The sequence below is a fragment of the Lynx rufus genome, unplaced genomic scaffold (assembly GCF_022079265.1).
Source record: "Lynx rufus isolate CCGP_SWC_20201006 ecotype Redwood Valley unplaced genomic scaffold, mLynRuf1.p SCAF_22, whole genome shotgun sequence".
NCBI lineage: Eukaryota > Metazoa > Chordata > Mammalia > Carnivora > Felidae > Lynx > Lynx rufus.
Window position 1 is genome coordinate 22,690,932 of NW_025814837.1, and position 24,159 is coordinate 22,715,090.

General features: G+C 43.9%; 2 protein-coding genes across 3 annotated transcripts in view; one reads left to right on the plus strand and one right to left on the minus strand.

Annotated features, from left to right (window-relative positions):
- EMILIN2 (elastin microfibril interfacer 2) overlaps positions 1-1,544 on the plus strand; it is a 51,836-nt gene extending 50,292 nt beyond the window's left edge. Inside the window, exon 8 of the mRNA XM_047086895.1 lies at positions 549-1,544. Coding sequence (XP_046942851.1) covers positions 549-886 — 338 coding nt within the window. The 3' untranslated portion in view covers positions 887-1,544. The remainder of the gene's footprint in view (positions 1-548) is intronic.
- A 2,789-nt stretch (positions 1,545-4,333) lies between these two features.
- LPIN2 (lipin 2) overlaps positions 4,334-24,159 on the minus strand; it is an 85,803-nt gene continuing 65,977 nt past the window's right edge. For both annotated transcript variants that reach the window (XM_047087092.1, XM_047087091.1), the window contains exons 8-20: positions 21,788-21,887; positions 18,433-18,620; positions 16,603-16,696; positions 16,088-16,157; positions 15,115-15,204; positions 14,043-14,125; positions 12,410-12,554; positions 11,356-11,504; positions 10,716-10,802; positions 9,173-9,325; positions 8,625-8,739; positions 7,864-7,967; positions 4,334-7,515 (exon numbers count right to left, since the gene is read on the minus strand). In XM_047087092.1, the coding sequence (XP_046943048.1) occupies positions 7,371-7,515; positions 7,864-7,967; positions 8,625-8,739; positions 9,173-9,325; positions 10,716-10,802; positions 11,356-11,504; positions 12,410-12,554; positions 14,043-14,125; positions 15,115-15,204; positions 16,088-16,157; positions 16,603-16,696; positions 18,433-18,620; positions 21,788-21,887 (1,523 nt within the window). In that variant the 3' untranslated portion in view covers positions 4,334-7,370. The remainder of the gene's footprint in view (positions 7,516-7,863; positions 7,968-8,624; positions 8,740-9,172; positions 9,326-10,715; positions 10,803-11,355; positions 11,505-12,409; positions 12,555-14,042; positions 14,126-15,114; positions 15,205-16,087; positions 16,158-16,602; positions 16,697-18,432; positions 18,621-21,787; positions 21,888-24,159) is intronic.

Genomic DNA, 24,159 nt, shown 5'->3' on the forward strand with positions numbered 1-24,159 from the left:
ACCCTGCGTCTTCATACCTGCGCCATGCACATAGCACTGCTGAAGCTGGTGTGTACCCCATCGCCAGGAATGTTAAAGCAGCTGAACTCTCTTCCAGCAAGGGTGGGTGGTCCTCTCCGTGCTCACCGCATGACAGCATGGGGAAGGTTATTCTGACGGCTGCTCCGGACGTAGGTGAGAGTTCTAGTCATCAGAGCACATCCTGGGGGTTTTGCAAGATTTGTCCTCTCCTGGATGTTCCAAGCAGAAGACAGGGGGTGTCACAGTGTCACAGTGAGGACTGGGCCAGCTAAGGAGTCTGTCATTGGGTGGGTGGAGGGTAGGTGCAAGTATAGAAAGTCTGTCATTGGGTGGGTGGAGGGCAGGTGCAAGTACGTCCCCTCAGGGTAACCTATCTTCTAGAGGTTGGGTGACCACCTCTCCCCGTTGGGTCTCCTGGGACAGTCCTGGACAAACAGAGATGGTTAGTTCCCCAAATCTGGGTTAACCAATAACCTGTCACAAAGGTCCTGTGATGGTGTGACAAGTGCCTGCCTTCATCCTCCCAGGGATCTTCACGGCTCCATACGATGGGCGCTACCTGATCACAGCCACCCTCACTCCTGAGAGGGACGCGTACGTGGAAGCTGTCCTGTCGGTCTCCAATGCCAGTGTGGCCCAGCTGCATACAGCTGGCTACAAGAGGGAATTCCTGGAATACCACCGGCCCCAGGGGGCTCTACACACTTGTGGGGGCCCAGGGGCCTTCCACCTCATCGTGCACTTGAAGGCAGGAGATGGCGTCAACATCGTGGTGACTGGGGGCCGCTTGGCTCACACAGACTTTGATGAAATGTACTCCACGTTTAGTGGGGTTTTCTTATATCCTTTCCTTTCTCACCTCTAGGGTGCCTGGGGAAAGGGAAGAAGAAAGATAGTTGTGAGAACTTGGAAGCTTTAATATATGCAGTTTATTATGTATGTAACTGGAACACTGGTCTAGTTTTCTGCAGACGCCCCAACACCTCCCCCAAGATACAGACCTTACCTGGCTGCTGAGGCCACACACCCGAGAGTTCCCAGGCAGGTGGTGAGGACACATGTGCCTGATGGGGCCACCACCTTCTGTCATTCCGACTGGACACCTGAGGAGCTGGGGCCTCCCCTGCGGCTTTGCTCACAGAGCCTGTGCCGGGCCCGTTGGGTGCTAACCACAGAGCTTAATCTGCTGCCCAGGACCACATCTTGCTGATGGAGAAGAGCTGCTGGGCTGCAGGGCTGAGAGGCGGCGGGCCGGCAAAGTGGTTCCTGTGGACGCAGTCTGCATTTACGCTGCCTGCAGGAGAGAAGTTCAGATGCACTGAAGTGCCGAGGTGGCACGTGCCACCCCAGAGACCTCAGGTCTCCAGGGTGAGCTGTCCCAGGGCTGGTTGGCACCGCTCACTTGGGCCCATGCCCAGCTGTGAAGGAAGGCACAGGGGGCTTGTGCAGCTCGTGGGGCTCCTTGAATGACATGTACATTTGAAGTGCAAAGACAGGGAGTGTCAATAAAGATGAAAAAACACTTCAGGTTACTCCAGTCTGGTGCCTTATGGACTGAGAGTTGTTGCTAAAAAGCAAACTGCAGAAAGGTAATTTCTTTATGCTTGTAGAAAGTAAGCTTGAATAAATCTCAGCCATATCACTATTAGCCCTCACTATCCAAGCTATATACTTGGGGGTTGATTTTTGCTTGTAAAGACAAACCAGATGTGCTTAGAGGTCAAGGCCCCCCTGTGATCTCTGCAGCTAAAGAGGGGGCTCCTCTAGGGGATGCTTAAAATTCACATCTAATCAGCTGCTGGCCGACCCAATGAGATCGCTCACTGCACGGCTCAGCTCACAGCAGATGCGGCTTTACAGACTTGCGGGTTCCCCGGCAACAACAGGCCCAACATAAAACTGATCACACACTGAAAGCTGAGATCATCGGAGAAAAGCAGGCATCTTCCCATGGAGAGCACATTCTGTTCCAGAGAAGCCCAGGCACATTGCTCCTTTATCTGCAGCCACAGAAACCCCTAGGACACAAGACTCTTAGCTTTAGGTGGTCTCTGCTCATCAGGCTGGTAAAATCTTTTGGCCAATCAAGTGCCCCTGGGAGAGGCAAGTCGCCTAGAGTCCCAGGGAAAGTTGTAGATCATAGAAACAAGTTTCCTGGGCCTGAAATCAAGCCACTGGATACTCTTTTTTTTATTTTTTAATGTTGTTTATTGTATATTTTTGAGCGAGACAGAGCATGAGCGGGGGAAGGGCAGAGAGGGAGACAGAATCCAAAGCAGGCTCTAGGCTCAGCTGTCAGCAGAGCCTGATGCGGGGCTCAAACTCATGAACTGTGAGATCATGAACTGAGCCAAAGTCAGACGCTTACCCGATTCAGCCACCCAGGATACTCTCATATGCTGTAAAAATTCTGTGAGTTTCTAGGCCTGCTTGCAAATGAGATGATAGGGTGGCCCCTGGACACTTCAGAAAGGAGCCTTCTTCCTCATCCCCTTCCCCCAGGTAAGCAGAAGTGACCCAAGAATTTCAGGTTTGTGGTTTTAGGACTTTAAAATCTGGATCTCTCTATCCAGGAGTTGGGGGGAGGGGCACTCTCCTTCCCTGTTTCTACAGCTGGGGAATTGGCTAACGGTGGCTGTATCACCGGCCGACCTAGACATGACTCATGGAAAAAAACCCAATGCAGTGGAGCATTTCAGGAAAACCCAGCTGGCACGTGCACATACTTTAGCCCTCTCTCCCTCACACCTCCCTGTAAAGACCTTAGCGCCAAAGGGGACAAATGCTCAGCAGCTGGAAAGACAGGCCAGACAGAAGGGAGACAGGGACCATTCTTTCTACTCCGTAGATGGTTGTCTAGAGCGCCAAACACTTGGTCCTCTTCTCTCAGTGCAGACTGACTCATTTACCAAAAAAGGTGCATTTCAGCTCTCTGTATCCAAGATAGGCAAGATAAATGAAGTCTAATGACAGCAGGTCCTGCATTTACTTCAAGATAAAATAAATGAAAACTCAGAAGTTTCTTCTCAGAACACAGCATCTTTCAAAAAGGAAAAGGCCGTCCTCTGTACTGAGGGAAACCGCAAGGCTGGCCAAGCTCAGGACCCTGGGAGCTCTGGAGCAGTCCCTTCCAGGAGCTGACAGGCTTTAAGCTAGGAACCATGCCCAGGATGCAATCAGGTACCAGAAAATGACTTCTCAAAGGTGCTGTTGCTGAGGAAAAGGTCAGGGCACTTAAACAGAGACAGGACTGGGACCCGCCCCCGCCCCCCCAACATTAACAAATGGCCTCATTTAAATGATTAACCACAAATAAAGAGTGCAAATCAACACCCACTGCATTTGAAATTATTTCCCTGGTAGCGCATTGATTCAGCTTTCTCAGTGACCCGATCATCTTTCGAGTGGTCTCATGAGTGATCTGCGGTTTGAAAGAAGGGTTTGCAATCAGGGAGACAGACCCAATCCACGCTTGCAGACCTAAACATGGCATCGTACATATCCATGTCCACTTTCTAAACAAGTTCCTTTCCCCCCCTACACTGTCCTATCCTCAAGGGAGGGAAAAAGGCTGCACTCTTCAGGGCTGCAGGAAGAAGCCCATGCTTTTCTGCTCCCAGGCACTAGAAGCCGGTTCCTTACAGTCACTCTCCCTCTGAGCGCTTCCTTTCTATTCCCTAAGTACATCCCCAAGACCCTCTGTCCCCTCACCCTGCCCTGCCCTCCTGTCAAGGTGAAGCAGCATGAAATGAATAGCTTTGCCATACTTGAAGGCAGGCTCTCAAGGAGGGCTTTGGGATTCGTATCCAGCGTATGCTGCACCTGGTAGGGCCAGCAATCTGAGGGGATAAAAAGATATTTAAATAGTATGTGGATGTGGTTTTTGATCCAAGATCACTTGGACTCTCCTAGGCTGATGAAAACATCAGGAGTGCTAAGTGGTACTCACCTTGAGGGAGGGTCTAGTGAAAGGTGGGGTGGCGAAGGCTCGGAGCAGGTCTCCCAGGAGACCCCTGAAGGGCTGAGGGGGCAGCAGTCTAGAGGATGCCAGTGCGGACACACCAGGAATTACATATGTATGAATGAATCATTCTCTGGCAGAACGTACAAAGCCAGAGAGGTTGGTTCCTGTGGGTGTAGCCGCACTTCTGGAGTCAGGTTTTATAAAAATAAGCACCAAAAAGAAGTCCTTTCTGTAGACAAATTTAAGTGTCAGCAAAGATCAAAATGCTAATTTATGGAAATTATCAATTTCTGGCAAGAGTACAGAGAATATGGTTTAAATGTCCTCTGAAGGAAGGAGTCCAATGCACTCAGTTTACGTTTGTTTATTGTTGTAACATTTTGTTTTGAACATCAAACACTGCACCAAAATATGAGCCATTTATCTTAGGATAACTGTCTTTGCCGTGACTGAGTACTGTACTGATGTTTACAAGTAATTTCTGACAACTCAAAAATTGTTAGTGGCATTGCTAATAATCAAATATTTCATCATAGACTGAATGTAATTATTAAATTAAAACAACAAAGTTACCCCCTCCCTTTCTTACCTTCAAACAAACCAAAAAAACTAGTTTTCACCTGGAAAGAGCACTTAAACAAAAACTCCATTTTTAACCGGTTTCATTAAACACAGCATGTTCTAAAGCAGAGGAAAACAAGGCTTCCCACAGTAACTTAAAAAGATGATAAAATTTCCTGGAAGAGTTTGTTTTCACCAACTAGCATTTACTAGAAAGCATTTACTTTCTACCTGTTTTTAAAAGGTCTTGCTCACACCTTCAACAATGAAGTCCGAAAGGGCCACACGCAGTCCCTACAGGGCACAGGCACTTTCCAGTCACGTAGCTGTTGTTCCTGGCTGTTCTCCCAGTGATTATCAGCAGCTTTCATTTTAGGACATCACACTAGGAAGTTTTTTCCTTTTCCAGTTGGAAACTATGCAGATGGTTTTAAAGCACAGCAAACACAGTCCTCACACAGGGGGGCTAAGTGTGCAAGCTCCGGGCCTGCACGTGCACTTCCTAATGCCTGCCAGAGACGCAGATGTCGACAACACAACCAGACAAGCTTCTTCAGCACATGGGCATCAAGACAAACACTCAAGTCAGGGTGAACTGGAGAGAGGGAGACGGGCCAAGGCCGTTTCACCAGGGGAGCCTAGAGAACGACTTAGAAAGGCCCGATCAGCTTGCAATCACCCCATGATACCACCCATCACCGAAAGCAGCGCGAGGCTAACGCTTCATTAACTCACCATCGTAAGGGTCTGTGTACAAACACACTCGAGGGTAACGCTCTTTCACAGAAAGAACAAATGTCATTTGTACCAAATGGCAATGGGTTTCAGCACAAACTTAATACTTTCAGAACACTATAGTGATAGTAATCATCTACTTTCAGCAAGAGAGACTCCTTTTAAATAAGGAAAAAGACTCACGTTAATTAGCAAACGTACCCACTGGATCGATCAATCTGCAGCAACAAAATGACAAAGTCTAGTGCTTATGGACACCGGGGACAGAGGGGTCTGCCACCCTCAGCACACGGCTGGGAGACCCGGGTTCCTGGCCTGGACCTTGACAAAGCCTGTGTGTCCAGAGGGAAGAGCTTATCAAGGGAAAAAAACTGTCTAATCAAAAACTCTTTAAAGGACAACCTGAAAAGCACTACAGAAGGTAGAGAAGATTTTCCGTACCGTGCATGTGCAGAGAAGCCCTACTAAAGCTCATGTTCTCCCTCTAAAGCCAACATGGGGGGGACACGTTGTGGCGTCTATGAGATCAATAGCGGCACGCTGCTCTGCCAGGATTTTGATTCGCTAACTGGGCAGAATTTCATATAAACATAACCTAGTTTGCCTAACCTACTGTACATAAATAAACTCATTAAACAGTCTTTGAACTGTTTAATGTGGGCAGGTTTGCACTGGAAGAAGCAGGTGTCATTCCTCCTCTGGGAACACGTGCCTCCAGGTTCTGCCACTGAGAACTGCGTTCAGGGGACTCTACCATTGTCACCGCATCCAACAGCGCTGGGAGAAACAGCTGAACTCAAAGGACTTCGACTCTCCAATCTGGAAAAATAACTACTCCCATTTCTCCATCTCTAGATCACTATCACTGGAGTGGGGCCAACTAAAATGGGGGGGGGGGGAGCGAATGCCACAGTACAAGTACGGGCAAGCGCCGGGGGTTGGGGGGTGGGGGGGTGGGCAGAGGGAGGGGGACAGGAAACCATCCCCAGCGGGCACCTGGATCTGCAGCTCCCCTCGCTGCTCTGGAACTCGGCTCACCGCTTCCCTCCCAGCTGAGGCCTGTGTGTGTGTACAGAATCCTCCTCTCCAACAGTTCTCTGGCTTCGAACACTGAGGTGACTGTTGACACTGAGGCTCCCGGTTCTGGAGGGGCTGATGGGGCAGAACCCTCCCCCGGTGCTGTTCTGAGACTGACATGTCTCATTACAACCAGGCGGAGAAACTGAGCTGCAGGCAGAGCAGAAAAAAGGACTCTTCCAGAACCCCACACAAGTATGTATTTGCATTTCTAAGGCCTCTCTGAAAACAGATCAGTTACTTGTTCAATCTACTTCTGCTGTTGGCAGTACTCTTCCTATAGGCACCAAGCAGGCCCAGCAACACCTGTCTGTCCTGGCTTTGTCCACAGCTGAGAAGACGGCGATCTAAGGGACTTTCCTTCCCCAGAAGCCCACATCTGTGGGGGCTGGGACGGTGGCCTGGGCCCCTGTCCAGAGCAGCCCGCCTGAGCAGGTGTCTTGTCTCACCACAGGAGGGAAGGAGGCGCCCACAGAAGAAATGTGCATAGGCGGTGTGAACCAACATCAATCACTAACTGGACCTTTGGCAGCTCAGTGGACCCTGATCCCATAAAGAAAGCCCTGGTTTTAGAGAGAAACGCTCTCAACTGCCCAGTGGAAACGATAACACTTTGACTTTATACATGTTTTGGTCCACTCTTATTTAGCTTCTTTTTTCTTCCTTTTAAATTATTCAGTTAAAGAAGCACCAGCACACACTTGACACAGCGCGTGTATGAGGACGACCAGTGATAGGAGCCCAGGCCTCCAAGGTCAGGTCCGAGTCCTCCCCTGCCCGCTTGCCCAGGGCACTGAGCCACAGCTCTGCCAGGCCTGGGAAGGGGAAGGATGACAGCAGTTCCAACTTCAGGAGCTCTCCCTGTGCCTGCTGGTGCCTGGCTGTCAGCATTGAGTCCCATTCTGCACCTGTGGCTTGGAGGGTAGCCCAGTGTCCTCTGTCCAGCAGAAGTGCTGGTCACCTTCCCTTGCTGCGAGGCGAGTGACGGAGGATCGCCCCTGGAGGTGCCATTTCACGCCAGGTCGTCCAGGTCCACTTTGGGGATCGGGTCTCGCCAGTAGCAGAAGGAGCTGAACTCTGGGCACGGAAAGGCAGAATTCTGTTCCTTATTGAGAAGTGGGAACACGTGCTCCACAAGCTCGCTCAGTCTGTGATACCTAAGAGAAGGGATTGGGGGAAAAACGCACAAAGTGTTACTCTGAAATTGATGTAAGAGCACAGGATTGCACGTCGTGAAGCTAGTTACAGAGATTCCTCAATGCAGTAGGATCTGAGACGGGCATGCATCCCTTCCCAGGACACAGCCTTCCTCTTCGAAGTCCAAAATAGTCAGTGATCCCAGTACAGACACTATTACAGAGAAGGACACACCCAGGCAAAGAGGAAAGCCTCCAACAGACAGGTACACTACTGATATTTCGAGCTGGGCCTGATCCTCAGAATCTCTGTTCCCAACTCCACCCCTGGCTGCCGGGCGGCGGGCTGAGGAGGAGGAGCACACTTACGATGACTTGTTTCCTTTGGTCCTTTCTTGTATTAATTCACCCTTGGGGTTCACGGTGAATATTCTGCAGTCTGGAACTCCAACTTGCGTGTAAGCATAGACATCCTGCAGAAGAAAACATTAAATAAGGTGATTATGAGAGAAGAAATCAGGAGATGCTTCTCTGGTTCCTTGTGAGCCAGAAAAACAGTATGAACACAAGGCTGTCTTGGGAAAACGTGGTGCAGGCACAGTGTCCCTCTGCCACTGCTAAAACTGAACTTTAGACAAACTGAAAGAGTGGGGCCAAACCCAAGGGCACTCGGAGTCAGAAAACTGGGGGCTGACAGACGCCAGGGGCCCTGGAACGGGAGAGGGGCCCTGCTGCCTGCCAGAGGCCAGGTGGCAACACCTTCCGCACGCCTGGAAACTGAGGGCCCGTGTGTGGGTAGGCAGGCTGGGAAGCTTTCGCGAAGGCGGAGCACTCTCTGGGGTGGATCCAAGGACATGGCTTAGAACCACTTACACAGGAGTCAGGACTGCCCGAGGAGATGGAATCAAAGCCATAGAAACAAAGAGAAAGTGCCCTTTCTCATACACCAAAACTCTAGGGCAGATGTCCTACAGGACCCAACAGCAGAAATTTGGAACAGATAAATGAAAACCCATTTAGCAGAACATTCATTCTGTTTATACAATTGGTTTGACAATTATATCCAGGCTGTACCCTAAAAAATACACGCCTCTGAATTTTACCCACCATACCAAAGGCTACACACTTACATTTGGACGGTTTCCAAAGGCGGCATAGAAGGGCTGCTTAGAGGGGGCAAACAGATTCTTGATATCATTTAGACACTCTATTTTGAATTTCTCTGGTTTCTTTTCTATCACTTCCCTAGGGAGAAAAAAAAAGTACAAATACAATGACCAAATCTGAAATGGTAGTTTTTCCTGGTATGTGATCCTGAAAAGATTTTAGTGCTCACAATCACTCATTTCTTAAAATATTTTGTAACTGATATCTTTCTTTCTCTTCCTTTGCCAGTCAAGAAAGACTAAGACTCTGAGTGATGGTGTTTAGGGAAGGAGAAAACGTGACAGCTTGATTTTTGGACCGTGTTTGACACAGACTAGGATGAGCTCTGAGTTAGAATGCTCTGGGTCTGGGGGAGCCGAAGAACCAAGAAATGCCGAAGCTCAGAATCAGATACAAACCCTTACGATGAGCTTGACCTCCAACCTCCCCATTCAGACCCTTTCCCCCAGTGCGAGCAGGCGCATGCACCCACACATGTGCACACACACGCATGCACACACAGAAGGTGTACCTGTGGAAGGCAGAGAACAAGCTGCTAGGGGATAACATCAGAGGGCCCCGAGGCAAGATTGTGCCCTTGTCATTGACCCAGTGCAGGTAGCCACGGGTCATGTCGGCCATGCCGATGGCACGGGCGGAGCAATACAGAAACTTGTAGCCATTCCTGAAAGAAAAGAGAACACATCCTGTTTAGAAACACATACTGTGGCAAAAATGGAAAAAAAAAAAAAAGGCACTATTCTTTTAAAAGATCCAAATAAAGTTCCCTTCGTTTGTGTGAAAATCAAATTCTTAAATTTAATAAGGAAAGTAGTTAGGATTATAAAGTTCTCACTTCTCCATAGAAAACATCATAGGGAAAAATGGGGATATATTCAACTAGGGATTATGCTAAATTTATAAATACTGATGTATCTTCAGCAACCAGTCAATGAAAGTCAGATTACGGAACAAAAACCCTGGACTATCTTTAAGTTATCTGCATAAAGGAAAGATGCAAAGGATCTCATTTATAAAGACAATTTGTAGAATGCAAACCATTCTGTAAGACAAGGAGCAAATCATGGGTAACAGACATACAATTTTCATACTATGGCATTCTCAACTAATGCTTAAGACACTAAGTTTTCTTTTTCCTTTTTTTTTTTAATATTTATTTTTGAGAGAGAGAGAGAGAGAGAGAGAGAGAGTGAGCGAGCAAACATGAGGGAGGGAGAGGCAGAGAGAGAGGGAGACACAGAATCTGAAACAGGTCCCAGGCTCCAAGCTGTCAGCACAGAGCCCAATGCGAGGCTCAAACTTGCAAACTGTGAGCTCATGAGCTGAGCCAAAGTCAGACATTTAACCGAATGAGCCACCCAGGCGCCCCAAGACACTAAATTTTCAAATCAATTTAACTCATATGGATTATGGTCCCACAAAGGCCACAGCACTGTTTTCTCTGTTGCCCCAACAGAGAGGACCCCATGGGTGACCCCATGCATGCAAGTATTAGCTACTCAGTGAAATCCAATTTAAAAATATCCAATTAGAGGCGACGAAGTGGCTTTTGATTTTTGAGTGTCCAACTTTTGGTTTCGGTTCAGGTCATGATCTCAGGGTTGTGAGATCGAGTCCCGCCTTGGACTCTGTGCTGGGTGTGGAGCCTGCTTCAGATTTTCTCTCTCTCCTTCTACCCCTCCCTCCTACTTGTTCTCTTAAACAACAACAAAGCAACCCCAATTAAAAAAAATGTAAATCTGGCTCTTCTGTTAAAGCTTAACCCCCCAATGTTAACTATAACCACAGATATATATAAGTAGTGCCTCAAACTCCTAGCACTGTGAGGATGAGAGGTACAGGTTAAACATGTAACGCAATGACTGATACACAGCTCATGTTCCAGAAATGGCGGCTGACACTTTTCTTTGTATGAGGCTACAGGAAAGGAAAGCAGGAATAGCTGGATCATGAAGACACGATTTCCATGGACTGATGTATGCCATTTTTCTGTAGTTCTTAAAGCAAAATTCTAGCTCACTTGAGTACGTGGCCATGTGGGACAAGATACCTACTCATTGATGGAATGGTAGAGCTTTGCTATACCCTGATGAGTCCAGTCTTTACCCAGCTGTGGAAGAATCTGCCCCAAAGCATCAGACCTGAGAGGGTAGAAATAGGAAAAGGTATCAGAAAACGAAGCATATACAGCCAAGTGTTTGCCTATTTAAATACCAGCTGCCAAAAACCACTGGGTAGAGGCAGAGTGGGGGGACAATATAATCTACAAGGGTGATTTTGTCACAGCTTGCATAGCAGTGAGGCAGTCCCCTGCACACTCACAGAGGAATTTCTAAAAATAGAATCAGACACAAGAGCCAGATGTTCATTTTCAGAGATAATTCGCAACACATCCTCTTTTTCTTCTCCCTAATCTCAACATTTTTTTTTTTTAATTTTAATGCCAGAACTTAGAGACTACATAACTAAATCTTGCTAAAAGTTTCTAATGTTAATTTGTACAGCTCCACCCATCTCCTCCATCCACAGAATGATCCTGTGTGTGACACGTGTGACCTGTGTTCAAGTCTCCATGAGTGTAGTTTAAAACACTTCCTGACGGTGGTCAAGGAGGGATTCCCCCAATCCTGCCCCCCATTGCACAGTGACCTGTACCTATCTCCTCCCTGCCACCCACCATGGGGTTGTGCTTACTTGGTTATTGTTCCGTCAATATCAGAGATGATGATCTTGTCATTCCAGTTCCACAGGTAAATGGTCCCTGCACAGCGGCAGGTACCTTGATATTGGGTTGTAATACTAAACACAACATCATTTGGGCCATCTTGGAGCTTCAGTTTTGCCTTTTATAAAAAGTAAGAGAATAAAGAAAATCATAAAGGGAGAATTTTGAAAATTCATGGTGTATCACTTTGATGAAATTATGTGCAACTAAGTCAGTTTCCAATAATATGTAGTCACTGAGAGATTACAAAGGTATCATGTTAAGTGAAAAAAAATTCTAATCTCCTAATCTCTGAAATATATGTATGTGTACATACATATATATATATATATGTGTGTGTATACATATATATATATATATATGTATACACACACACGCACACATATATATATATATATGGCAGAAACGTATAAGGAATGGAAAGAAATACATAAATATGATTACTATAATAAGAGAAAAAAAATCAGCTGAAAACATACAATTCTCAACAGGGTCTGAATATTTACAAACTACCACCAGTGTTTCAGGGCGTCAGCTCAAGGCAGGATGGTTTCTGTTGCGTTGGCACACACACAGCCCAGTGCTGCGTGCACAGCTTGTTCACAAGGAGCTGAGGGAGCCACTGCCTGAATGGTGTTTTGGAATTCTAAGAAATTTTTCTGATTTTCCAAAAAACCAAATGTCTCTGCTCTTCCTCCACACCCGACCGCCCTAGGGCACAGCGAGACCATTTCATACTGAAAATGTGTGAAAGGGAATGGGAAACCAACAGGAAAAAGCAAACTGCATTTAAGTAAGAAAATGACATTTCTCTGTTGTTGTGGCTCCTAAAAAAAAAAAAAAAAAAAAAAAAAAAGTGATGGCCTGGCTGTGTCAGGTACATGTGGGAAGGTTAAAAATACTTATCTGTTGGTTCACTCTCAGAGACTGAAGTAGGAAGTCTGAGGTGGTGCAAGAAGCATGTCCAATTAAACAGTTACTAAAGTAATCTGACTGGATCCACACGGATCACACAGGACTCACAATTTGGTCTGAAGAGAGTCGAAGAGACTTTTTATAGGAGGTTGTGCTGCCATGGCTTGGGGGCTCTGTGGGAACAGGGTCCACTTTGATGGATTCTTCGAGCTCCTGTGACCCTTCATCACTGGATGAGTCATCCTCAGCCGGCCTATCAACAGCAATCCAGTTACTGAAGAGGCAGCAGGGCATTTTAATGACAAGAGCTTTTCTTTAGGATCAAGGAAACAAAGAGATCCTAAATCCATTCCGGGGATGGGAAGAGTTGTTCACTCGATTTCCAGTGCCTGAGTATTCACATCATGAAGGGAGAAGGCCACCTTCTCCCTCTCATGATTAGGCAGCAGTCTGGCTATGACTGATTATTTTCTGCTATGACCAGTGAATGCCACTAGGTCTACTGACTCTTGTTGAAAAGATAACATACATTTCAAAAGATAACAAACTGTAGAAAATATAATTGCTTATACAAATTTAAAAAACTAATAAAAAGGATTCTATATACCCTTCCTTTAAAAAAAATATTTATTTTGAGAGAGAGTACAAACGAGAGCAAGGGGGTGGGGGCAAGGTGGAGAGAGAGAGGGACAGAGGGAGAGAATCCCAAGCAGGCTCCATGGTGTCAGTGTAGAGCCTGGCTTGGGGCTCAATCTCACAAACTGTGAGCTGAAATCAAGAGTCAGATGCTTAATGGGCTGAGCTACCCAAGTGCCCTATAAACCCCTTTTGAAAGAAGAGGGTAAAGAGCAAGAAAATGAAAGCTCAGGCTCAGACCAGCAGCTGAATTAAAGAGCTAGAGCAGGAGGAGAAGGAAAAAATCTGGCTGGGCAAGTAGAAGAACAGCAGAAATGAGAACAAGGTGCATAGTGGCACCTCCTTTCAGGGCCAGCCAATACAAATATCCAAGAGGGGCTACATTTTCCAAGAAATGAAAAGGACCCACACTAATTTTGTTTTTTGTTTTTTGTTTTTTTTAGATAGAGTGCATACTCATGTGAGTAGGGGTGGGGCTGGGGCAGAGGGAGAAGGAGAGAGAATCTTAAATAGGCTCCATGCCCAGCCTGGGAGTCCAACCCGCAACTGTGAGATCATGACCTATGCCAAAACCAAGAGTTAGATGTTCAACCAACTAAACCACCCAGGTGCCCCTAATTTAAAGAAATTTCTACCCCAATGTGGGGCTCTAACTCATGACCCCGATATCAAGAGTTGCATGCTTTATCAACTGAGCCCACTAGGCTTCCTCTGAAATTCTTCTGTGTCTCCCTTTTGTGTCGGATAGGAAGCTAGAGGGCAGAGACACCGAGGATAGCACATATTAGGACTCCTCAAGATCCCTTTCCCAGAGGCCTCCATTTTACAGGCATCTGATTCCATGGCTCCAGGATGGGAGCAAGGCATTTAAAAAGCAGTGATGGGTGTATTTACTCCTCTAAACTGATTATAATTTTTAGAAAAGCAGAAATTATCTTCTGAGTGGCACAAACAAGCCACTTATGGTCATGGCTGTCCCTATGAGAAAGAAGTTTCTGACCAAAAATTAATCAAAATTGTCAAAATCAGCTTGAATACAATGGCTAAAAAGCAGTGAGTGAGTGAGCAAGTGCTGTGAGTCTGGAGGAAGGACAGGGTGCCCCACCTGCCACTGGCTGGCTCCTTTGCACTTGATGGCAGGTCACTGGTTGGCGGTACCTCGGATTTTCCTTCCTTGGCCTCTGGCAGCTAAAACAACAAGACAGCAATGGCGATGTGCAATTATTCCCCACCTGCCCCCAGAGACTGACAGGTAAAAATTTTTCAGCAGCCCTCTCTAGCAATAAGCAAAATGGTTTTCTGAATCCCTAACTTAAAAATGCTTAAGAAACAGCCTTTCTCTACTTTGAGCCAAACGACAGAAATCTGAGACAGAAGTCATATGCTGTTATGCAAAAGCTGTTCACTACAAAACAATTAAAAATTTTTTTTAAAGTTTATTTACTTATTTTGAGGAAGAGCAAGAGCAGGGGAGGGGCAGAGAGAGAGAGGGAGAGAGAATCTGAGGCAGGCTCTGTACTGTCATTGCAGAGCCCGATGTAGGGCTCAAATTCATGAACTGTGAGATTATGACCTGAGCCCAAATCAAGAGTTGGACGCTCAACTGACAGAGCCTCCCAGGTGCCCCAGAAGTAAAAACTTTTAAAAGAGCACCATTTCAAGTCACAGACTATAATACAACTGGTCCACATTCATTCGGTCTGCTCCAGGGACACCAGTACTACAGAACAGAGGTTCCCCATGCCGCCGCCCCCACTGCCTCCTCCTCGGTAGGAGAACAAGCTCTTGCTTCTGTCTGGAAGGTAATATAGTGAGTGGGCAAAGGGAAAGAGGCTTTGGAGCTGAACCCTTGGCCAAACCCTAGCTCTGTCCTTCACCAGTTATGCGTGTTTGGTCAACTCACCTCACCTCTTCGTGCCCTAGCTTCTTTACTTGTAAAATGGGAACTCAAACATCTATACTGAAGGGCTGTAGTAAAGGTGAAGGGTAATGTACGTAAAGCATCTAGCATAGTACCTACACATCAAACTGTTCATAAATGGCGGCTATAATTACCGTAAGACAGTATTATAAGCCCAAATTGATTTTCTTGTGCTTGGCAAAAATGTTTTTTGAAAAAATGAAAAATTTGCTTCTTTTCAGCCCATGGAAAAAAATTACCTCTCCGGGTCCGTTACCTGTTTGGTCATGCTTTCTCTCTTACGCCAAAACCACCAGCGACCAGATTTCTTTGGCATCTTATCTTTGACCCAGGACTCGACTGTGGCCTGGAAACAATCAATTTGGGTCAGTCTAGTCATCTGTCAGTCACAAAACACCCAACTGCTTTCTATCATCCCCCTGCAGGACAGTGCCTTATTATGGAATGTGAGCAACATTCTCTACACCTCCCAACTCCTCCAGAGCTTGTAACACCTCTGACAGATGGACAGTCCTCTTTTGTGGTAGCACGGCTTTGCAGCAGTTCTATGGGATGAGACTGGGTGGTCTGGCTAAACAGGAGCAGGGGGCTGGTAGGTGTTGCTCTCATTTCTCTACCACTGGAAAACATGTTCTCATGAGTTATGAGGACCAACTGCGCTGACAGATTTAGAACAAATCTTCAGGTTCTATATCACAGGCTTATTAGACATATCTTATCCAATCACACTAACATCACACTTCTGGTGGGCACATCACCCTCGTCCCGCTGCTTCTTTCCATATTAATGAGAAGAATTCCTTTTCATGCATTCCATATTTAGCTAACAATTAATCAAATCTCTCAACTTTTATACCCAACCAGAAACCAGTATAAACATCTAATAAAAATGACAAAGATATGGCAGCCCAGCAAGTTTCCTAGATTTGGGGCATGAGATAATTTGAGTGGGCACATAAAAATCTTTGGATCTTCTGTAATATTAATCTAATTTTATTAAAAACTTTTTTTTTTTAATGTTGCTCCGACTCACCAACTGTGAGATCATGACCTGAGCTGAATGAAGTCAGACACTAAACCAACTGAGCCACCTGGGTGCCAGGTGCTAGAATATTAAATTAATTTTAAATAAAACTTTGAGTAGTATCTAGTTTAGAAGTGTGCACATATGAATTTTTCTAAATACCATATGTTGTAGATACTTAGAAAACAAATGGTGGATCATCTCACCTTCGGCAGACTCTTCTGGAATACTTGCAAGCTAAGGATCATGGGAGCAGCCAAAGCCCAGTTATAGTAACTGTGAGAAATAAATTGTGTAAAACCATTACACAGAGAAGGGAGAGAGGGAGAGAGAAGAGAAGGGGGTAGAGAGGAAGGGAAGGAGGGAAAAAGAGGAGAGGATGGGGGCACAGAAACAACATGAAATTCCTTATTCTTTTCAATGAAGAGATGATCAGCTAAATTTTTTCCCCACATGAATGATCTCTGCTTCAAGCCAAACTTCTCTGAGCAGAGAAGTAGTAAAATCTATTAAGACAGAATAACATTTCAATGCTTCATTGAAGAAAAAAAAAAAAAGAAAAAAAGGCTGAGGCGTCATTTTCATTTCAAAGTCACTGCCCACTAGCTCATTTATATGTGATGGCACATTTTATAACAAGAAAACTAGAATAGTTAAAAAGAGCACTTTGAAAAAAAACCCTGGAAGAGTATTTAGCAATTATAAAAGCAGGAGTATTTACCGGTTATAGATCCGTATTACAAGGTTAGGATTGTCTATAAGTCCAGGGTTTTCTGCAAATTCATGATAAGTAATGATATGCTCCATGAATTTTTCTGCAATGTAAAATAATGATCCTCTGGTTAGATATTACATAAATTTCTAAATGAGAATATCACAATACTCTGCGTTGAAGGATCTAAAGGATAAAATGCGTCCTTTAAAAAAATTTTTTTTATATTCATCAAAAGCAAAATATCATTTTTTTTTTAATCCAGGACAATAAAGAACACTTCCTTTTTCTATCCTTCCCCTCTTCTACCACTCCTCCCACAATTAAAAACAAAAAACAAAACCACAACAACAAAAACAACACAGGAAAAAGGGATATGCCACAGAATTTCAGGAAAACAGACTATAGATGTGGCCAGAGAGAGAAAAAGGAAGATACACATGTGTGCACATTCTCTAGAATTAATGAAAACTGTAGTTTCATTCTTAACAAAGACAAACATTACTGGCAGGCAGGCAACTGCATAACTAGGGAATATTCATGGGGATCTTACAGCTGTCAGGGCATGCTACAACATTAGGAAAAACAATCAAAACATTTTACAATTGCTTGGAGAAAAAAAAAAAAACCTAATAAATACACACCAGACTATGGCTTAGGATCAGCCAAGAAATGAACCCCAAGTTCTTGAGAAATGAATGAGGATTCTGCGTGAATTTGAGCAGATCAAGGCTAACAGGGAAATTTCTCGCTAGGACTGTTCCTCCTGGTGATTTGTAGATTATTTACGTTTACCTGTCATTTCTGCCTCCTCCAATAACAAACTCTACCTAAGTACCCAGAATTTTAAGTGTATATTTTATGGTTTATAGAACTGTGTACTTTCCATTCCACCCCCAACTTGTATTTTTTAAAATGAAGACTTATGAGGATTAAGAGCTATTGACTATAACCTGCTGTTAATTTCTTGCAAAAAATAAACAAATAGAATTAAGAGATGGAGAAGAGGCAAAATGAGCACCTTGTGACCTGAAAAAGAGAAGGATTCAGGAAAGCACAATTATGACTCTCAGGGCACCAAGTCTGCCAAACTCAGGCCTTCAGCTGCTCTGAGGGGGAGAGAAGACAAAAGATGATACGAGTTGTGGAAGGAAACTCTTTCCTTAGAGGACAATCAAAGGCCACCAGCCAAACTGAGAAAATATTAAGAAGAGTTTAGGTACAAAGGAAGGTAAAACCAAAAAGGCCAAAGAACTTGGGGAAAGATACACCCGAGTGCTCACCCCACCCTGGAGTCCTCTGAATTGCCTCTGCTAAGCTTCTTCCTTTCTCTCGAGCAACTATACTTTCCAGGGCCAAGTCTCAAGATTGAGACAGAAAGTAACCCCTTCTACTTTTTGCCAGAAAGACTATTTCCTCAGTGGACAATTAATTGTCCACAACTTCAGCCCTACTCTCATATCTAAGGCTCAGTGCTTTCCAGGAGGGCAGCTGGGCCCCAGTCCACACACATTTCAACTTTACAGATGAGAAAGTGGGACACAGCATGAGCTGACCCTGGCTGCTCCACAAACAGGGCAGCCTGAGAATTCTCCACCTCTCCATGTGAAATGAGAGCCTTCGAGGCACACGAACTTACTCGAGCCATTTATATGTAAGGTCACCCCATATGAGGTACCTTAAATGAGGAGCTATCTGACATTAAAGGGAGATACCTGTTACCTGCACAAGATCGTTAAAGAATTTAATACCCCGAAGTGGCTGAATAGCAAGTTTTCTATCAAGTAACGACCAGGCTGCTTTCTCCAGTGAAGACAGGGGCATGATTGCCCAGCGTACCTTTGGAAATTTCTCCGTTCTCACTGAGACCCCCACAAAGAGAGAGGGTGACATCAGGCAAGTCCATGGCAGAATCTGAGAGGCACTCGGTGCCGCTATCTGCAGCCGCACTTCCAACGGACTGTGGGGACTGGGAGCCAGAGAGCGTGTCAGACTCAGGCCACTGCCGGGAGCCAGGGTCCGATTCACTGTGGGCAGGGGATGGGGAGAAAAGGATTTGCCTTATTACAACTTCTTGTATTCCTGGCTTACTACAGGGTTCTCTGAGGGCTTGAACCAAATAATATATCCCCTTAAAAAAGGAACAGATTGATCTAAAGACACAGCTTTCCTTAGAGTTTAGACTCTATCACAAATGACATTAAAAATAACTTAATAGCACTGCTGAGGAATTAACTGTGAATACAGTAAACAGGTCACAAAAATCACTACAGCCATTCACAATAAGACAAACTTTTCAACTACAGCCTTTTTGATTTTAATTAAAGGATTCCAAGAGTCATAACCATTTATTTACATTTCCATGATGAAAATGACAGAGTAATTAAGAAAAATCTGATGTTTGGAAACCTTTGATCCTAACCTCCTAGAAAAAGCTGTGGTACTGTACACATCCTGTAGAAAATTACTGTAGTTCAGGGTTGTCTAGACCTTTCTAAATTCAACTGTTACTTCACAAAATAGAACAAAGAAATTAAGCAAGAGAAAATTCTCAGGATGGTAGACCTACCTTGAAAACATTTTGAGAAATAAACTGGAAATAAACTATTGTTACACTAACTAGCAAGGGTTAGGACTAAAAGGTGAAGTTATTCAATATTTTCATTTTTCTAGATGTTAAGGCACAGAAGCCAGGTCTTAGAAGATGATCCTAAGGGAAACTTTGTAATGGAGCATAAATCTCAATCCAAAAGAACAAGGAAATGGTACCTTAAGTTTCCTATTCATGAATGTTTACTGCTCTACACCCTTTGAAAGGATACTTAATGTCATGTTGAAAAAATGTTCTAGAAGTTTCAAATTCTTTTGTTTTATTCAAAAAGCCAGCCTACTTAATATGATCCATCAAAGTTTTATGACCTTTAGGAAAAAAAAAAAACCTTCAAATTTGAGCAGTAGGTGGCAGCAGAGTACAGACAGGTCATAAATAGCAGTTTCTAAAGCTATTATGTTTTGCATTTGAACCAATGAAAGATTTAGGTTTCTGACAATTTTCTTTCTTAGTAGCCATGCACACTCATACCACAATATTGAAATTAATTAGATCAACAGAATGTTCTTACTGGAAATGGTGAAAACGCCAACGTAAAGCAGCAGTTATGGAGTCAGGGGGCAGGGATGACCCCGGGGAAAACATGAACAGAAGTCTGTGATGTGTTTCCTCTTTCTCCTGGGCCCATGGCTAGGTCCCCTTATAGTAAGGTGTGGCCACATGACCATGATTGACTTTTTGGATGTGGACAGAGGGGTGTGCTGTGCCCTTCCCAAGCCTAGCCCCCCTGAAAACTCCCCTGTGTGAGCCTCCCTCTTTTCCCAGTCTTGGCCCTAAGGGAATGGTGGAGCCTCAAGATGGAAGAAAGCTTATGCTCCTGAATCCTTGTGTGCAAGGTGCCTCCCACCAAACACCAGCACTGGAATAGCACATGACCAAGAAATACATTTCTATTGTGGTAAGCCACTGAGGTCCTGTGTTTTGTCAGAGCAGTTAGCGTGATCCAAAGCAAAGTGACCCCTAAATAGATGGAGGAGGCCATCTGACTCAACATGTCACCAAATCCAAAGGAGTGATGTGGTTTAGACTGAAGTTTAGCTAAAATTATTAATACTGGATACTTAGTCAAGATGACAGGATCGGGACAATTAACAAAACAAATGCTTCCTTACAACAGTCTTAGTATCTTTAAATATTTATGAAACGTCTCCAGAAATAATTTGTTCAGTAGGGTCAGGAGGGAATAAGCTAATTTGGTGAACAGGTGATGACATTAGGCAGTCAAATTTATAGAGCACAGTAAGGTTCTATTGCATGAGTTATTTTCCTCATTTTAAATTTATTAATTACTCCCCATTTTTTAAAGGGGAAACTAAGAACTTGATCTTTGGAACACTAATAAAGGACTGGGAAATGTGAAAGAAAGTGATAATTCTAGGATAGCTTACATTTTAACTTTCTTATTGAAAAAAAAATTGGAGCACTTCCGATTCTTTCACCTTAAAAACCCAACTATTCCTTTATGTGAAGAAGATATTTTGAGACAAATTTAGGGCAGAGAGCTAGGAAGGTGTTTTAAGGACCTTCTAAAAATATCCATAAAAAATTTAAATATCTTCGTATTAACCCCATGTTCCTATTTTAACTAAAAACGTAACAAGTTTTTCAATAATTTACTTAGAAGTGCTTAATAATATGTGCCTATGGCTCAGTATTTCAAACCATACTTTCTATGGGAAAAGTAAATTGTTTTTTGTAATCACAGAGTCCTATAATAGAATACCCTGAAGGATGGAAATAAACTTAGGAAAACAGTACAAATACAGTGTATCTGAGGTTTTAGTTATTCAAAAGGGGGAAACTGAGAGGGGAGAAGAAAGGGTGACAAACGGTAAGAGGTCTAGGGAATGTGGGGTGTACAGGTCAACTGGAAATGGGGACTCAAGAGGCCCAGCCCAAGTTCAGAAAAAGCCTGGGAGCTCAGACTCACTGAAGGAGTGAGGACATTCTTTGTAAAATGTTTTTGAGTAAAGATATTATTACCTTTAAAACACATAATAAATGAAATAATGCTAACGAATTTCCCCCAACATGTTCAGTTTGTATTAATGACCATAAGATTTGCTAGTCTGAAGTCATAACCATTGGTACACCCTTACGTAGACTTAAGTAAGGTACCTTTTCTCACTGTACTAAAACTTTCTTCATAAACAGGTAAATTATTCATTTCAGGGGCACCTGGGTGGCGCAGTCGGTTAAGCGTCCGACTTCAGCCAGGTCACGATCTCGCGGTCCGTGAGTTCGAGCCCCGTGTCAGGCTCTGGGCTGATGGCTCAGAGCCTGGAGCCTGTTTCCGATTCTGTGTCTCCCTCTCTCTCTGCCCCTCCCCCGTTCATGCTCTGTCTCTCGCTGTCCCAAAAATAAATAAACGTTGAAAAAAAAAAATTAAAAAAAAAAAATTATTCATTTCATATCACTACAGTTCAAACACCACACAATTTCTGAATTTCCCCAAATCTGAAGCAATCATCCAACTTGGGTAAAGGTCATCATCACTTTGCTCTTTTTTCTCAGTGTTTTGCTCTAGATATAGCCATTATATTTCACAGCTATTCACCTTTCAACATCTAAGAAATACAGTACCTTTTAGGGAAGTAGAGGGCTGCAACTTCAGGTTCTAGAGCCTTTAAGTCATCCAGGTAAATATCATCAGGTCCTTGGTGTTGGCTTCTCTTGTGGACACCTATTTTTTATAAGAAAAACACACTGGAGGTAAGAATTTAAATTATTCTTCATTTACAACTCTGCTACAAAACAAAGGTTTGCAAACGATAAGACCAATCATGATTCAAACTGCGTTTTATTTGTAAAGGTGTCGACTAATGTTTTCCTACGTGTTGGTTCTCAACCATCCATGCCAAAGAAGGAGAAATTTGGTGTTACACACATACAGTTGCACAATAAACATATGCTAAATTAAAAAAAAATTTTTTTTAATGTTTATTTTTGAGAGAGAGAGAGAGTATGAGCAGGGGAGGAGCAGAGAGAGAGAGGGAGACACAGATCTGAATCAGGTTCCAAGCTGTCAGCACAGAGCCTGACACAGGGCTCGAACTCACGAACCTGAGATTATGACCTAAGCTGAAGTTGGACACTTAACCGACTGAACCACCCAGGTGCCTCAACTAACTTTAAGTTTATTGAGAGAGAGAGAGAGAGAGAGAGAGGAAGAAGAAGAAGAAGAAGAAGAAAAGAGAGAACACGAGAGACAGAACATGAGAGAGACAATGAGAACATGAGCAGAGAAGGGCAGAGAGAGAGATCCCAAGCAGGCTCTGCACTGTCAGCACAGAAGCAGACATGGGGCTCAAACCCACAAACCGTGAGATCATGACCTAATCCAAAATCAAGAGTCAGATGCTCAACCGACTGAGCCATCCAGGTGCCTAAACATATGTTTATTCCTTCATCTGCTATTACATGAATAATCCTAGCTCCTAAGTCGTTTATTTATATTTGATGATAACGTTTTCTTACAGTATAAATAAGCATGACCAAACCTGATGAAATCACTGGCATTGAGAAAGTGGTCCTTATTCTAAAACCATGAGGGAAGGGTTGCTAGAAAGTCACATGGTACCAAAGTATCACCAAGAATTACCTTCAGGTTGCAAAAGGACAAAAATCGCTTATAATGGATAAATCTGGAAGGTAACACCTTAAACAAGCGATCACATTTAGAATCACTAACACTGGGACATTATGAGATGCTCTATGAAGTACTCAATATATTCCATGGGTAATCTTTAACTCAAAAAATAAACAACGTTTAACCCAAATTTAATTAAGCCTCTAGGTCTGTACTGCCCACTACAGTAAGTCACCAGTGACACGTTTCTACTGAGCACTTAAGTGTCCTAGTCCAAAATGAGGTATATAAAATTTTTTTTACTTTTATTTTTTTAATATAATTTATTGTCAAATTGGTTTCCATACAACACCCAGTGCTCATCCCAACAAGTGCCCTCCTCAATGCCCACCAACCCTCGGTTTGTTCTCAGTATTAGGAGTCTCATGGCTTGCCTCCCTCTCTCTCTGTAACTCTCATATTTTTTTTCATAGTCTCCAATCATTTATTATATCTTTGAGCTTTATCTTTTTTTTTTTTTTTTTTTTTACTACTAAAGAATAAAAGTAAAATGTTTAAAAAAAATGTGTAAAACACAGGGGGTGCCTAGGTGGCTCAGGTGGTTGAGCATCTGACTTTGGCTCAGGTCATGATCTCATAGTTCGTGAGTTTGAGCCCCACGTCAGGCTCTGTGCTGATAGCTCAGAGCCTGGAGCCTGCTTCGGAGTCTGTGTTCCCCACTCTCTCTCTGCCCCTTCCTCACTCACACTCTTTCTCTCTCTCAAAAAATAAACAAACATAAAATTTTTTTTTTAAAAATGTGTAAAACACACACCAGATTTCTAAAACTTACTATAAAAAATGTAAAATATCTCAATTTTTATACTGATTACATGTTAAAATTGTAACAGTTTGGGCTTACTAGCTCAGAATATATTACTATACTTAATTTCGCTCATTTATTTATTTAAAAATTTATTTATTTTGAGAGAGACAGAGACAGCCTGAGTGGAGAAGGGGCAGAGACAGAGGGAGAGAGAGAGAATCCCAGGTAGGCTGCGTGCTGCCTGTGCAGAGCCTGATGCAGGACTCAGACCAACGAACTGTTGAGATCATGACCTGAGCCAAATCCAAGAGCTGGACACTTAACCGACTGAAGATTTAAAATGAATATTCAGCTCACATTACATTTCTATTGGGAACTGTTGTTCTAGAGTTAACTTCCAGTTTAAGGAAATATGGGGATGTCACCTTGAAAAAAACTAACAAATACAATCAAAACATGAGAAAGCATACAAAATAACTGGCCAGACTCTTGAAAAGGTCAGTATCATGGTTGCAGAGGGGAAAAAAGGAGTGAGGGAACATGTGTGGATGGCACCATTCT